Source organism: Cydia fagiglandana, chromosome 24, assembly GCF_963556715.1.
Source record: "Cydia fagiglandana chromosome 24, ilCydFagi1.1, whole genome shotgun sequence".
In the NCBI taxonomy this organism is placed as follows: domain Eukaryota; kingdom Metazoa; phylum Arthropoda; class Insecta; order Lepidoptera; family Tortricidae; genus Cydia; species Cydia fagiglandana.
This window is the reverse complement of record NC_085955.1, coordinates 8,287,574-8,303,653: the sequence shown is the minus strand read 5'-3', so window position 1 is coordinate 8,303,653 and position 16,080 is coordinate 8,287,574. Positions and strand designations below refer to the sequence as shown.

The window sequence follows — 16,080 nt, the reverse complement described above, 5'->3', positions numbered from 1 at the left end:
GTAATTAAAAAAAAACAAATGTCAAACAACTGTCAAAATTAATTTAATGGGCTGTCGAGACGATCAGAAAGTTTCTATTTTAATATCGCTTTAAATGAAGACTGCTGATGAGATTTAGTTATTTCTCTTTAAATTGGTTACCGCCTACAAGTTTATCTAATGGAGGAAATAAATTCGTGCCGCTGCTGCTTAATGCGGCCGCCAGACAAGCATTTGAATTCGCCGTATACTCGGCTCGGCCAAACAGAGATATACGCGGATATGCTAAAAGAGTGCTTCGAAATACATGTAAATATCGTTAGTTTACGTCTTGGTCGACAGAATAATTGATTTACAATAACTAAGTAGTGAAATTTGGCCCGGTAGATTGAATTTTGTGTGTTTAGATGCACAAAAGCTGCTACTTATGTAGACTTGTATTTTTACAATTCTATTTATTTTGCATTATTATTGTTTTTCTCTAACACCTAGCCTTAGTAGTGACCTTGCCAAGGAAGCAGGGGGTTACTATCCTAGTAAGGGCATTTATTTGTGTGTTTTTCACAGATATTTGATCCTGAGCTAAAAAAGTTCTCTATGTATTACATTACAACAATATATTAATTATTGGTGCAATAAAGAATATTTACTTATGTCACTTTATTATGTTCGGGCCCATAACAGGCGTAATCCGTAATTTTTTTGAGGTCGCCGTCATCGAAATCAATGAGGAGGACTATAAAACATTTTTATACTATATCTACAGTTTTCCATAATCTAAGACAACTGATTCTGTGTGCCTTTGGGCCAAAGCCTCCCCCAATCTTCTCCACTCTTCCATATTTTGCACTAATCTGGTCCATGTTTTAGTCCTTCCAGCTATATCTCTGTTTCTTTCATGCCCTCTAGGGCAGGCGTGGCTCACTCCGCGATTTCTCGTGCGAAAAGTACATCCATTCCACACCAATTTTGGTGGCTAGCCATAAGCCGCGCGTGGCGCTGTCGCCACCTAGCGGCCATATCTGTCCTGATCGTAATAGATGCGTTTTGTTAGAGAGTGAGTCTTTGTGCAAAGGCCTCCCTCAATCTTTTCCACTCTTCCTTATTTTGCACTAATCTGGTCCATGTTTTAGTCCTTCCAGCCGTGTCTTCGATTTCATCGTACCATCTTTTTAATTGCCTGCCTCTGTTTCTTTTATGTTCTCTAGGATGCCAAAGTGTTACAATTTTGCTCCATTTACCTCGCATTATCCATAATATTGAATAATTTTCTTCCAGTTACCCCTCGGTGACAACAGTGAGTGTGGTATATGTGAGATATGTGTGAGCCGCTTGCGGGACGCCAGTGATTTCAAGCTGCAGGTGCAGCGCTGCCAGGTGGAGCTTCAGACGCGGCTCACCAGCCCACTTAAAGGTATTTCTAACCTACCTTTTAATTGTGTTCACTGACTACACTGCACTGCACTTCCTACCTATTGTAATGAAACATTTTACTTGAATACTTAATACTCATTTATTCCTTTTTTTTTTAACATAGAATTTAGAGTCGGCCGGACAAATCCAAATCCGGGCCTGTTTCTCATTGGCCTTAAATCTCGTTTATTTCAAAACCAAATTTACTATATAAGGGACTGTGGAAGAATCTCAAGTAGCAGCGACATCTATTGTGAAATTGGGCAACTATAATAACTAAACACTACTACATTCAACTGATTCAACAAATTGAGATATTATTTTCCAAAAAGTTTTTGTTCTAAAATGTTGAACTGTGTACTGATTTGTTTTTCAGTAGGTACTTAAGTTTAAACATTTTTTAAGTCTCAGAATAAATTTTTATTTTTGGTAAAGATATAAACTCAGATTACTTTTAAAAAATTTGATTACTTTTGTTTGATTTTTAGGTGAAGAGGCACTAAAAGTGAAAATGGAGATGTCTGATGATGATGATGATAATGGAGCATATATATTGCGTGAGTATCATTCATCTATTATCAGGCGTGTCTCACTCCGCGATTTCGTCGCTTTGCTACAGGTAGCTAAAAGTACATCCGTTCTACCCCAATTTTGGGGAAAGCCATAAGCCGCGCGTGGCGCTGTCGCCACCTAGCGGCCATATTTGTGCTGATCGTGACAGACGCGTTTTGTTAGAGAGTGAGTCTTCTGTACCTAGTACTATTATTTATTCTGTGCTATTATTAATTAAATATTGACCAAAAATTTGCTCTGACTTTCTTCTTCCTCGATTCCTCATGACTGAGGGTCGCGACCACATGAGGTCATTATTTTGTGCACCAAGGCTCTCCATTCTGCACGATTTTTCGCCGTCAGGAAGGCGAAAAATCGTCGCTAATGATAGCGAGCCGTAACCGTTGCATGTACTGTAACCAAAAAAACATAGTGTGTACGTGGTTCGCAGGTTTGCGCAAACGGCTACGGCTTGCGGTTACGGCTCGCTTATGAGTATCCGGCTTAATAATAGGCACCTTTGTAGATCCCTGGCAGGCCTTCTCTACAATGTCCACCCAGCATAATGGATGGCATAATGCGCTTTTCAAAGTTGTCCGGCTCCCGTCTGGCCACGTGTCCAAAGTAGTTAAGGGTCCGATTACTCTGACATTGGATACCCTTTACCATCTCCAAATTGAATTTTTTTTTCGTAGTCTATTTAATTTTGCACAACACCACGCTGCGCTTCAAAACCCTCATTGCTGACGTAGGCGAGAAAACCGCTAGGCTCAAATGGGACTGGGCCGGTCACGTCTACCACATGCATCCGGAGAGGTGGGCTAGCTTAGCCACCAAGTGGATGCCAGTAGAGGGACGTGGCCGCGGTAGGCCCAAACGGAGATGGCGAGATGACCTGGACAGCTTCCTGAACAACTGGCCTGAGGAAGGACCAAAGCGGGAGTCGTGGAAATTAAGGGGAGAGGCCTTTGCCCAGCAGTGGGACACTCAAATAGGCTAGGAACAAAAAAAATGATTGTCCCACTGCTGGGCAATGGCCTCTCCACTGGTTCTCCATAACTCCCGATTTTGGGCTTCCTCCGGCCAGTTGCAAAGGAAGGTGTAAAAGTCGTCTCGCCATCTCGTTTAAATAATTTTAATAATATTTGTTGTTTACAGAGCTGAAGGAAGAAATGTCAGACTACGAGGAGCTGAAAGAAGAGGACGGCAAGCTGGCCGAGCTGCTGGCCTTCGAGCAGGTCACCGTCAAGCGGCGCAGGACCAGCTCCTCCAAGACAGGTCCGTTACCATAGAGTAATACAAGTAAAGACAGAAGAGGACGGCAAGCTGGCCGAGCTGCTGGCCTTCGAGCAGGTCACCGTCAAGCGGCGCAGGACCAGCTCCTCCAAGACAGGTCCGTGACCATAGAGTAACATAAGTAAAGACAGAAGAGGACGGTGAGCTGGCCGAGCTGCTGGCCTTCGAGCAGGTCACCGTCAAGCGGCGCAGGACCAGGCCGCGTAGCCAAGATGCCAATCGCTTACGCTTCGTAGCGATCGAAACGCAACTGTCACTGTCACACTAATATGGAAGAGTGATAGAGAGACATAATGCTTTTCGTTGTCGAAGCGATAGCGATTGTAACCTTGACTAGGCCGGCAGCTCCTCCAAGACAGGTCCGTTACCATAGAATAATACAAGTGAAGACAGAAGAGGACGGCCAGCTGGCCGAGCTGCTGGCCTTCGAGCAGGTCACCGTCAAGCGGCGCAGGACCAGCTCCTCCAAGACAGGTCCGTTTATCATAGGGTAGGGTAGGGTATAGGGTTTAGGTTCGGCTCATGCCGAAAACTATTAAAAAACCTGGCAAGTGCGAGTCGGACTCGCGCACGAAGGGTTCCGTACCATAATGCAAAAAAAGGTAAAAAAAAAATCGGTCACCCATCCAAGTACTGAACCCGCCCGACGTTGCGTAACATCGGTCAAAAATCACGTTTGTTGTATATTTATTTTATTCGGTTTTTAGTATTTGTTGTTATAGCGGCGACAGAAATACATCATCTGTGAAAATTTCAACTGTCTAGCTATCACGGTTCGTGAGATACAGCCTGGTCACGGACGGACGGACGGACAGCAGAGTCTTAGTAATAGGGTCCCGTTTTACCCTTTGGGTACGGAACCCTAAAAATGTCGGTCCGTTAAATTATGACATTCCGTTTTGTCATCGAATACTGGATGAACGGAATACGTATCCGTCATATATCTGGGCTCTCAGTTAATGCCGGATACGTTATACGGTGCCTGTGTGAACAAAGGATAATTTTTTGTTGTATCCGTTAAGAGTCCTTACTCCTACAGACGAGCGTATTTTGCAAAATGCTTCCTTTTTCATTCAAGATTACGACGTAACTATTAGTATTTATTCAAAAACTGATAACGTACTTAAATAATCATTTCTTAAACTAGGGGCTGCAAACGTTCTAATTTTCATTTTCTCTTTTTGAACCTAAAATAAATGAGTTTTCTTAGAAGTCTTTTTCAAAATTTGCTGTGAGAAGGGTCGTTTCGGCTCTCAATTTTGCAGTAAACAAGAATCATTTGGTATATGAATGATTACAATTCAACTCATCATATGTTATACGAGGGGCTTACATGCTTGAAAATCGAACTTTCATTTAAAAAACATGATAAAATACCTTCCGAGTTTTCTTCATTTTTTTGGTGAAAACAGAGTTACATTACATTTTTTTATCGCTAATTGGACTTATATTTTGCCACAAAAAAAATCTTTTAACAAACTGTAACTTTATGTTTACTCATTAAAAAAAATCATAACTATAGGACCTACCTTGCCGTAAATATATATTTTTTTTAAAGACCTATAAATCACGCTGCAGCGACGCCGCGCGCTCATTCTCCGCCGAGCGCGCTTAGGGAACGGACCTGCGCTCGATCGTCAGACGCTCATTGCTTCGTAAACATTGAGCGAGTTCCGAGAACTGTTGTATACTATGATTAGAAAATCTTGATCCAAGGGAGAGTACATTTTTCACACCATATTAAATTTTAACAACCGACTCCCGCTTATGTGATAGATTTTCAGTGTTACTTGAATTCTGGTTAGGGTTTGCATTTTAATTATACCCGGACGACCTGGATGATGTCCAGGTTCTCTTGATGGAGTCAGGAATTGGCCACCGAACTCCTAATCTACTCATCTTAACTCCATCGTGTTTGGGCTCCATGGATTTGCCTTGACGAACACCACGGATCTCATGATGGACTCAGGAGTTGGTCACCAGAACTCCTAATCTACTTATTATCACTCCATCGTGTTTGGGTTCATTAGATTTGCCCTGACGAGCATCATCTGTTTAGATGAGGTCCAGGGTCATGAGACCCTTCTGGTGACCAACTCCTGACTCCATGATGAGATGGTCACCTGAAGTCCTAATCTACTCATCATAAGTCCATCGTGTTTGGGCTCAATAGATTTGCCCCGACGAGCACCATTGATCTAGATGAAGTCCAGGTTCTCATGATGGAGTCAGGAGTTGGTCACCAGAAATCCTCATCTACTCATTATAACTCCATGGTGTTTGGGCTCATTAGATTTGCCCTGACGAGCACCATCTATCTAGATGATGTCCAGAGTCACGAGCCCCTTCTGGTGACCAACTCCTGACTCCATTAATGAGATGGAGTTAGGAGTTGGTCGCCAGAAGTCCTAATCTACTCATCATAACTCCATCGTGTTTGGGATCAATAGATTTGCCCCGACAAGCACCATCGATCTAGATGAAGCCCAGGTTCTCATGATGGAGTCAGGAGTTGGTCACCAGAACTCCGAATCTACTCATTATAACTTCATCGTATTTGGGCTCAATAGATTTGCCTTGACGAGCACTATCGATCTAGATGCGGTTGGTAGATTATTAATATTATTTTATTTTATATACTTACAAATAAAGCTTCATTTGCTTCCTCCCTTTTCACATCCTTAAGGGATAATTTTTGAGATTAAAAGTTTGCTATGTTATTCCCTGGGACTCAAACTATCTCTGTACCTACCAAATATGAACTAAATTGAATATTTTAAACTTTCGCGTTTTGAACACATATTAACTCACATACCCGCGTTAGACCCGTCTATAATGTGGGTTTAACTAAATTGGTTCAGCAGTTTAAGTGTGAAGAGGAATTTAAAAAAGTATTTTTTTTCTTCATATTTTATGTGTTTTTACTTCGGAATGGTGACACCTGATGATGATGATGATAATGACAATGAATTCGGCACCCCCGATTTATACGAAAATGATACTAAACTTGGCCTAGTGGCTTAAATGATACAGATATCAAGATCAAGTTGTGAGCCCCCCCCCCCCCCCTCCGCCCCCTAAAAATTTACATCAAAAATCTGGGTGGCAGAGAGTTGTTACATTGTTAGTACTCTCAAATTTATTGTTTTTATACAGGGTGGCCAAAAAATAAGTGCTTTTCCGTTGCTAGCAAGAAAATGGTTGCTAAAAAATGTACCCTCCCATAGAAAATGGACTAGCCAAAATCTATGAAACAGTAATTTTTTTTTTTGCGATTTCGGTGTAGGTCCCATACTAAAAGTTGCTCAGTATAATCACTAAAGCTCCCTGGCAACGGGAATGACCTTATATTTGGGTACCCTGTATATGCATACAGGTATATATTAGGGTGTTGCTTATTTCGTCGAAATTAAAATTTTCTATGTCTCACCCCCTTAAATTGTTCTCTTTCACTAAAAAACAATTATAATTTTTTATTTCGTTTTAGGGGTCGCTACCGAATTTAGAAAATTTGAATCCTTCATACATTATGATTTTTTTTTAATTTTTAGTTTTTAATTAGTGAGACAGTGAGTCAAAGTATATGGAAGCTATTTACATGTAATTCAATACTAGGTATAGTCAATATATTTTAATTTTTATTCCTATTTTAGGAGTGCGCACTGCTGAATGAATATTTAGAACGCCTAAAACACGCATAATAAGCTTTAAAAAAATAGTGGTATTATTTTATGTTAAACTGCACATTAATACACCCTGATCCTGACCCGTTGATTCATATAAAAAAAAACAAGAAAAAAGACTTAAAAAAAAATCTTGTATGGAGGGTGCAAATTTTCAAAATTCGGTAGCGACCCATAAGTAAAACATAATTAAAAATTCTGAAAAAAATACACATTTGTTTTTTAGTGAAAGAGAACAATTTAAGGGGTTGAGACATAGAAAATTTCAATTTCGACGAAATAAGCAACACCGTATGTATATATACTATAATTTAGTATAATATTATCTTTCAAACATTTAATTATTCAACTTCCTTGGTGAACTGACTTGAATAGTTCCTTGACTTCATGGATGAACTTGTCGCAATAATTCCATGTCATAGGTAAACAATCATTATTATTTATTCGTCGTTGGTTATATATTTTCTCAACGCATACACTCTATTCACTACTATCATGCTTATAAAAGAGTGCCAATATAACGTTAAAATAAATTTACTTGCAAATTAAATTGAAAAGTATCAATATTATTCTCGTCTGCGTTGAAACGCGCATGGCTTTGCCGGCGCTCGCGTATCAAGCGCCAGCGCCATCTATCGAGTGTTATTTCGTAAAATCGGCGAACGCTCTAAGGAATAAGGGCTCTTAAAACGGGTACCGTAAATACGGAGACTCTGTGTGAACGGGCTCTCGACACTATGTCTACACTGGCCGTTTTGTGCGCGTATGCTCGCTCAAAATACATCAAAATTTTTGTATAGTTCGTTTTTTTAGCATTAGAAAGAACTTGAAAGAAGGTAAGCGATCTTGACATGTCTTTTAATTGAAAAACGCTTTTTTTAAATCAGTAACTATTACTTATGAAACCAGAAGAATATAAATGATAGTATTAGATTCATAATTGTTACATATTTGCCTTACTTATTTCAAAATGTGTTTTTCAATTAAAAGACACATCAAGATTGTTTACCTTATTTCTAATACTAAAAAAAACGAACTATAGGTATACCTATAATTGCGCTAAATATTGCGCCGCGATTGGTCCTTCCTCATTGAGGAATCCTCAACCCTTAAATGAATTCATTTTTACCAAATCGATCTAGCTCTGTTTCAGTATTCGCGAAATACATACGCATATTTATTTATTCCAACGAATTGATGAAAACTTCACCCTTAATTAAAAATGTGTCGTAATTAGTTCATAAAATAGAATTTCGAGTTTGAGCGCTTTTTAGGGGCACAATTCGAAAAAACCGGGCAAGTGCGAGTCGGACTCGCGCACGAAGGGTTCCGTACCATAATGCAAAAAAAAAAACAAAAAAAAAAACGGTCACCCATCCAAGTACTGACCACTCCCGACGTTGCTTAACTTTGGTCAAAAATCACGTTTGTTGTATGGGAGCCCCACTTAAATCTTTATTTTATTCTGTTTTTAGTATTTGTTGTTATAGCGGCAACAGAAATACATCATCTGTGAAAATTTCAACTGTCTAGCTATCACGGTTTGTGAGATACGGCCTGGTGACAGACGGACGGACGGACGGACAGCGAAGTCTTAGTAATAGGGTCCCGTTTTACCCTTTGGGTACGGAACCCTAAAAAGCAACTTAAATAGATTCACCTTTTACTATGTCTAGAATAAAGAACTTATTAGTTTCCTTGTTTCCCTAGCACTTAGTGTATTTTATATTCATTTACTAAAACTAAATGTCTATTACAGAACGAAAATCCCGAAAAATTCTGTCACGACCAGCGCTCACACTTTCTCTTCGTCAGCTCTCGAAAATGGAGAAAATCAAGAGCCCCATCGAAGACCGCGCCGGCCACGTCAGCGAGAGCCGGAAACACAGGCACAATATAGAAAATCTACTCAAATACTGCAATGGGACTCCGTTCTCCAACAAAACGTTATATGGCTACATATGCGCGTATTGCAAAGAGACATACCCAGACCCACAAGATTTGAGAACCCATACGGAATCTGAACATAAAAACGCAGAGTTTTACGACACAAAAAGAATGGACAAAAATAATATGTCAGTCAAACTGGATATAACTGATCTTAAATGCAATCTTTGCAACGATAGATTCGAAGATGTAGCGACTTTGAAGAAGCATTTGATCAAACAACATGATATAAAGTTTCACCCAGATGTAAAAGATTACATCATGGAGTTTAAGCTCACTTCAGGCGATATATTAAACTGTGCTCACTGTAATTCAACTTTTGAGACATTTAAAATGCTTCTTCAACATATGAACGGCCATTACAGAAACTATATTTGCAATGTATGTGATATGGGCTTCATAAATAAGCACAGATTGAAAAATCACGAGCGTACGCACGACCTAGGCACGTATAAATGCGAATTTTGCGATAAAGTCTTCAGTACGAGAGTTAGAAAGATGTGTCACGAGAAATATACTCATAATAGTAACGCTAGATATACTACTAACTGCCCACATTGCGATCAAAGCTTCACAAGCTATTACCAAAGGAATAGACACATGTTCACTGAACACAACACGGTCGCAGCTTCATACAAATGCAATATATGCGATAAGAACTTCATTTTGAAATCAAAATTGACATCCCACATTAAGAAAGTACATTTAATGGAACGGAACCATATTTGTCCGGAGTGCGGGCAAGGGTTTTTCATTAAGCAATCGCTAGACGAGCATATGATCAAGCATAATGGAGAACGGGTGCACAAATGTAATGTATGTATGAAGGCCTATGCTAGGAAGAAGACTCTCCGGGAGCATATGCGGATACATAATAATGACAGGCGGTTCAAGTGTGGTGTGTGTGGGTTGGCCTTTGTGCAGAAGTGTAGTTTGAAGAGCCATATGTTGTCGAATCATGGGATAACGCTGTCGGAGTTTGAGAGTCGGGAACTGAGTAGTCCGCAGGCCACATAAGCTTTAGTCCTACCTCAACGGGCCAAGCTATCTTTACATAGACTGTGACAGAGTGTGTAACACCACAAACAAATTCCTATGCTTAGAAACAAACGAAAGTGGAAAAACTCAGGCGAGCGGAGAAGAATAAGGAATATTAGGCAAAGCTCTGCGTATGTGGTACCATTAGCACATACAGTAAACAAACCTCAATGACATCATCAATGACACATCACACGCCACGTCAATCACATGGCCTACCGCGAAACACGACAATCGAAAGTTCGGTTTCTGCCTCTCTATCACTCTTGTTTATTCGATCGATAGAGAGGCAGATAAAGAAATCCCGATTGTCGCGTTTCGCGGTAGGCCACCTGTAAACAAACCGCCTTGGTGCATCAATGTCATAGTGAAAACTTGTCAAAAACTGTTTAAGGCCTAGTATGTAAAAGTTACTCTATGGTTTACTAAACAAATTAGTGCTGCACTCTGGCGGCAGAACATTGCAGTAATACTCCCTATTATTATACTTTTGCGGTGGATGTTGCTGGATATGGTGGAAATACGCGTTGTCAATGGTCTTGGTAGCTTAGTAAAGCGATGGGCACGTATCCCGGAGTCGCGAGTTTCAAGTCTGACCCTCAGTGAGTTTTCCCACTTTTTATTTATTTCTAAGTCTTGTGCTATAGTTTGCAGACTTTTCTGCTTAATACGTTCCTATGAAAATATAGGAAGTTTATAGTGGCATTCCACACTTTGTCACATCAAAGTTCGTGCAGAGTTAGCTTAGACGGGACACTGTTGTAGAAAAATCGAATAAATATTTAATTATTGTGAATTATATAATACTTGTATTAAATGCTTGCCTCATACTGTAAGTAAGATAGACATGAAAATGATAAAGAATGACAATGTTGAAGAAAATGTTTTGAAAATAGGAAGGCGCATATTTTTGTTTTTATGTTGCCTATTTGGCACTAGGTATAGTAATTGCGTTATTTTTTTACTGTTATTTTCATGTGAAAATGTTTGACTTACAATTACGTGACACTGTTAATCGATTTAATCATGAAATTTAATGACACTTCATTAAAAATGTAGCTAAAGAAAAAATATCATAGAGATATAATTAAGCTGACCTGTCACCGCATACATGAGAATAACAGCGCCCTCTTGACATTAATCATATATTTCTGGACGGGCTTTATTATCATTTGTGTTATACATACATACATCACTGGCTCAGTGACCCAAAGAGGATCTTGGCCTCTGACACAAGAGAGCGCCATTCTGCCCTATTCTGCGCCACTTCACGCCAGTTGGGTATTCCGAGGGCGGACAGGTCTTTTTGGGCTTCGTCACTCCAGCGGCGTCTGGGGCGCCCAAACGGACGTTTCCCCCCGGGTGCCCCACATACGCTCTTCTCACAGCACGATCCTCCCCCATCCTCTCCAGGTGACCAAGCCAGCGGAGTCGTGTTATAAACTTAATAATATGTCTTGTGTATTACATAGTTCAATTGCACAGAAAACATTTTTTTTAATAATATCTTTATGAGCATACTTTTATCAAATGTTAAAAGCTCATATAAATAGCAAATACTTTAGAAATAAAAATAAAGTACATAAATACTGCCAACTAGTATTACGAAACGCAATAATTTATATTAAAAATGTACATATTTTAAAGGCCCCTTATTATATGTGACTTCTGTAAGGGATACAGCGATAAAAGAGTTATAGTCGCGCCAATAAAAGTCTGCAGCGGATTTGATAGCCCACGCAGCGTAAGTGTGTTTTATACGTCGTAATTTCATAGAAGTTTGACGTTTAAAATGACACTTGCACTGCGTGGGCTATCAAAATTGCTGCAGACTTTTTACGGTCTGACTATATTTCCCTACTTCATCGATTCAAAACCTGATTAAACTACTTTCGCTCGATGAAAAAATAAGGAACAGTGCTAAAGCGCACTATTAACTAAAGAAGCAATTTTATTTTTGATCAGATTCATCGATTTTTTGTTAGAACTAGGTTGTTAAAAATAACGATTCAAAACAATAAAACCGAGATCCGGGCACAGAATAAATAATAGTACTAGGTACAGAAGACTCACTCTCTAACAAAACGCGTCTGTTACGATCAGCACAGATATGGCCGGTAGGTGGCGACAGCGCCACGCGCGGCTTATGGCTAACCACCAAAATTGGTGTGGAACGGATGTACCTACTTATAGCTACTTGTTGCGACGCGACGAAATCGCGGAGTAAGAGAAAGAGTGAGAGTCAAAGATCCTGAACTCACGGCGCCTTAACAGTCTTTATTTTACTTGTCTTTGGTTTATGGGGCCTTTAGCGTTGAATAAGTTTGAATGTTGTTTTGTTATTAAGATACTTGTTTACATAAATGTTTATATTATTATTTAATATGAGTACCTACAGCTAATACTTTTATTGTTTCATTTATTGCACCATTATCAAAAAATGAATTAATTGACTTTCCTGATGGTATTCCACCTGTCCAATGTCAGTGCGTCTCACTCTCTCATTAAAGCAAAATGTGAGACGCAATACATATTGAACAATGAAATTGGACAGATGAACCACCCTTAGATAGTTGAGAGTGTAAAGTGGACACCTCATTAGAGTTGAAATTGGGTTGAACAGTCGAAGTATTTTACATATGGCGCCAGCATAGGTTAATCCTACGAATAGTGACATTTTTAGTGTACCGCACAAAACTTTGTTCACGCTACACTTATGGGATCACTTCGGTCTTGCAAATCAGTTAATTTTTTTTAATGTCCTGGATGTTATAATAACAAAACAGGGAAACCTTTGCTAGCGCCATCTATCAAAACGTTGAAAGTTGCCAACCCCATTACAGCAAAGTGTTTTAGTAATGCTACTCCCCGTTAGAGGTCGCCAGTAACAAATACTTCAATAATGCACAGCCACGTGATTACGCGACCGGACGGACACTGAACCACTAAGGATATTTGTGATGGATAAATAAAGTCATAAAAGAATCTCATCTGTGATGTGGTTGGAACTTAAAACACCTGTCACCTCAAACCTGTCGTCCAAAACCACAAAAAAGACACCGCAATCCACTACCAACACATCCTGAAACAAAGAGGAAACGGCCGCCCGTATCTCTAGCGAGGACCGTTTGACTCAAATCATACTCAATTACAAAAAAAAAAACCTCAAACCTGTCAGTGTCAAATTTGTCGCAGCGACTGTGCGTATACAAACAGAATTCATTTTACTATTTCTAACATCATTACTTGAATATTGCTCATCTAATCACTACAAATATAATGGCATCGACGGAATTTGCGGACGCCACGGAGGTATTGCATTCGTGCGGTTGCTGCCTACAGGGCGCGCCACACATCCCTGACTCGCGTATACGCGGCAACATGAAAATGTACTGGACAATGCTGCAAGAATGCTTCAATATACCAGTAAGAGAATCTTCTCATATTGAACATTCAACTTAAGAGTGCATGCGTACTGTAGGAGGGAACGAACCCCACGCAAAGTATTTTTAATTTCGAGATATTTGTTTGGATAAACTTATTATTTATTTTATTTGTGAGCCTGTTGTGTGTCCCACTGCTGGGCAAAGGCCTCCCTCTCTTTCTTCCACGTCTCGTTCTATGGCAATATTAGATCTTGCCGAAAGACGTCAAGATCATGCCGCCACCTCCTAGTTCTGCCGTGACGCCGCACTATGTTTGGTGTCTACTCGGTAGTTTTCTTGGCATACGGCAGATGTGTCCGGCCCAGTCCCATTAAAGCTTGGTGGCTGTCAGGGCTACTGCTACTTTGGTTTACAATGTGAATTATATTTCCTTGTTGAATTTTGGACTAACAATAATTGCCTATAAGCTTAGAAGTACTGGGCTATATGAAGGGAAAGTTGACTGTGTGCTATTGTGTGCAGGTAATTGAAGCCTCGGAATATGGGATCTGCCAGAATTGTGCGGGGCGTCTGCGAGACGCGAATGAATTTAAGCTGCAAGTGCGGCGCAGCCAGGCTGAGCTGCGGCTGCAATTGCTACAAGCCAAAGGTAAGTTATGATAGAGAGTAGAGAGTGTTTATTCAAGGTGAAATAAAGAAATCGGACAAGTGCGAGTCGGACTCGCCCACCGAGGGCTCAGTATTTTTTAGTATTTGTTGTTATAGCGGCAACAAAAACACATCATCTGTGAAAATTTCAACTGTCTAGCTATCACGGTTAGTGAGATACAGCCTGGTGACAGATGGATGGACGGACGGACAGCAGAGTCTTAGTAATAGGGTCCCGTTTTAGCCTTTGGGTATGGAACCCTAAAAACAACATGGAACACAACTTAACATATAAATAAGCCACGAAATGGTCCCGATGCAGCATTGTCAAACAATAACCAATATCAATGTAATCAATTTTGCAATTGAAAATAAGGATTAGAACAAATATATAAGTACCATAAATTTGCCTTTAGTAAACTCTTTATTGTATAAAAAGACATATTAAAAATTACATAAAATTAATAAGAAGTTCAAAGGCGACCTTATCCCTTTAACTACCTAACTAACTATTGAGCCGGGTATTCATTAGCGAGCTGTAACCATAACCGATGAGTACGCTCGGTGAAAGCGTTCCGGCGACGTCGCGAGCCTAAACTGTAACATGCGTACACACTAGAACCTCGTACTGTATGTGTTTGGTTACAGTTACAGCTCGCAAAATGAGTACAATCGATGAAAGCGTTCCGGCGACGTCGCGAGCAGAAACTGTAACACGCGTACACACTAGAACCTCGTTACTGTATCACGCATGTTACGGTTACGGCTCGCTAATGAGTACCCGGCTTTATAACTTTGCTTTAACTCTGATTTACATTGTATCATGGGATTCATGGGCATATTCAATGTTAAGGATTTTGAAGATGTTTTTGTATAATTTTCATAGTAAGTACAAAAAAAATATAAGTCGAAGATTGATGGTGGTATGTTTGGTTATGAAGATAGCTTATTTTAGCATTATTTTATTACTTTTATACTACGAGTTTTTTTTAGCAAAATGTAGGCCTGAAGGTATGTTGTAATGGATCTAGTTTTAGTAGTAGTAGTAAACTCTTTATTGTACAAATAGACATATTAAAAATAACATACTTACAATCTAATATATCATCATCATCATATTTCTGGATCTAGTTTTTATTAATAAATTCATTTTTGTTTTAGATGAGGAACTGGAAGTTGAGTTGCCGGCCGCAGACAGGACGAGTGATGATATGTCAAGTTAATATTTTTTTTATCTATTTTTTGACTATAGCTACTATCAAACTGAAATTCTTAATTAATAATCCAAGCTATTCCAAGTAAGTGCCAAATTGTTTGAAATTAAGTAAACGAATGTAAATTGAGTTCTATGAACATTTCATGTTGCCATTGGGTAGTGTCAAATCATCATCATCATCATCTCAACCATAAGACGTCCACTGCTGAACATAGGCCTCCCCCTTGGACCTCCATTCGTACCGGTTGGAAGCAACCCGCATCCAGCGTCCTCCGGCGATCTTAACAAGGTCGTCTGTCCATCTTGTGGGTGGACGTCCTACGCTGCGCTTGCTAGTCCGTGGTCTCCACAAGTGTCAAATATATGTATTTAAATATTTTTTATTATTCTTGAAATAAAGGCAAAGCGAAAAAGAGACGGTTCACCACTCTGCTACGGAGTTTTGGAAGTTTATTTTTCACCATGTTTTTTTTATTATCTTTTATCATTGGAATTCAGTTTCCGCCGTAACACTTATATAGGGTTTACTTAACAATAGACAAAGATTAGCCGCTCGGGGCCAGCTACAAATCGAAAGACTATCTATCTACCGAAATATCGGCTCGAAACATTATAAAAGGTAATCAGAGTCCATATTCAGACCAATATAAGTCTAGTACAAATAATAGCAAGGGTGCGAAACTCCTGACTTCGGTCAAACTCGGCTCCGCTCGGCACAGCATTGCACCGAGCAATCATTACGGTTGATACAACTTGACGTCCCTTTGCGGACACGACCACAGATAAGATGATGGGTTGAATTTTGACAACCCTAAATAGCCGAAAGGGAGAGTGTGCCATAAATTATAGTTCGTTTTTTTAGCATTAGAAATAAGGTAAACAATCTTGATGTGTCTTTTAATTGAAAACACACATTTTAAAA

The 16,080-nt window shown here is 39.6% G+C and overlaps 2 protein-coding genes across 2 annotated transcripts; both read left to right on the top strand.

Moving 5' to 3' along the window:
• The first annotated feature begins 46 nt into the window (after positions 1–46).
• LOC134676080 (zinc finger protein ZFP2-like) lies at positions 47–11,242 on the top strand. Its single transcript, XM_063534363.1, has 5 exons — positions 47–288; positions 1,258–1,393; positions 1,881–1,949; positions 3,103–3,222; positions 8,683–11,242. Exons 1-5 carry the CDS (start codon positions 160–162, stop codon positions 9,885–9,887), a joined length of 1,659 nt encoding a protein of 552 aa, XP_063390433.1. The 5' UTR covers positions 47–159; the 3' UTR covers positions 9,888–11,242.
• Positions 11,243–13,115: 1,873 nt separating this feature from the next.
• LOC134676235 (uncharacterized) lies at positions 13,116–15,197 on the top strand. Its single transcript, XM_063534558.1, has 3 exons — positions 13,116–13,334; positions 13,817–13,943; positions 15,104–15,197. The coding sequence occupies exons 1-3, from the start codon at positions 13,188–13,190 to the stop codon at positions 15,163–15,165; spliced, it is 336 nt and encodes a 111-aa protein (XP_063390628.1). The 5' UTR covers positions 13,116–13,187; the 3' UTR covers positions 15,166–15,197.
• The last annotated feature ends 883 nt before the right edge of the window (positions 15,198–16,080 follow it).

Coding starts and splice junctions, on each gene's coding strand:
- LOC134676235 (XM_063534558.1), top strand. CDS start 13,188: ATGGCATCGACGGAATTTGCGGACGCCACGGAGGTATTGCATTCGTGC. Junction 13,335..13,816: donor AAGAATGCTTCAATATACCA/GTAAGAGAATCT, acceptor TATTGTGTGCAG/GTAATTGAAGCCTCGGAATA. Junction 13,944..15,103: donor GCAATTGCTACAAGCCAAAG/GTAAGTTATGAT, acceptor TTTTTGTTTTAG/ATGAGGAACTGGAAGTTGAG.
- LOC134676080 (XM_063534363.1), top strand. CDS start 160: ATGGAGGAAATAAATTCGTGCCGCTGCTGCTTAATGCGGCCGCCAGAC. Junction 1,950..3,102: donor TAATGGAGCATATATATTGC/GTGAGTATCATT, acceptor TGTTGTTTACAG/AGCTGAAGGAAGAAATGTCA. Junction 3,223..8,682: donor GACCAGCTCCTCCAAGACAG/GTCCGTTACCAT, acceptor TGTCTATTACAG/AACGAAAATCCCGAAAAATT.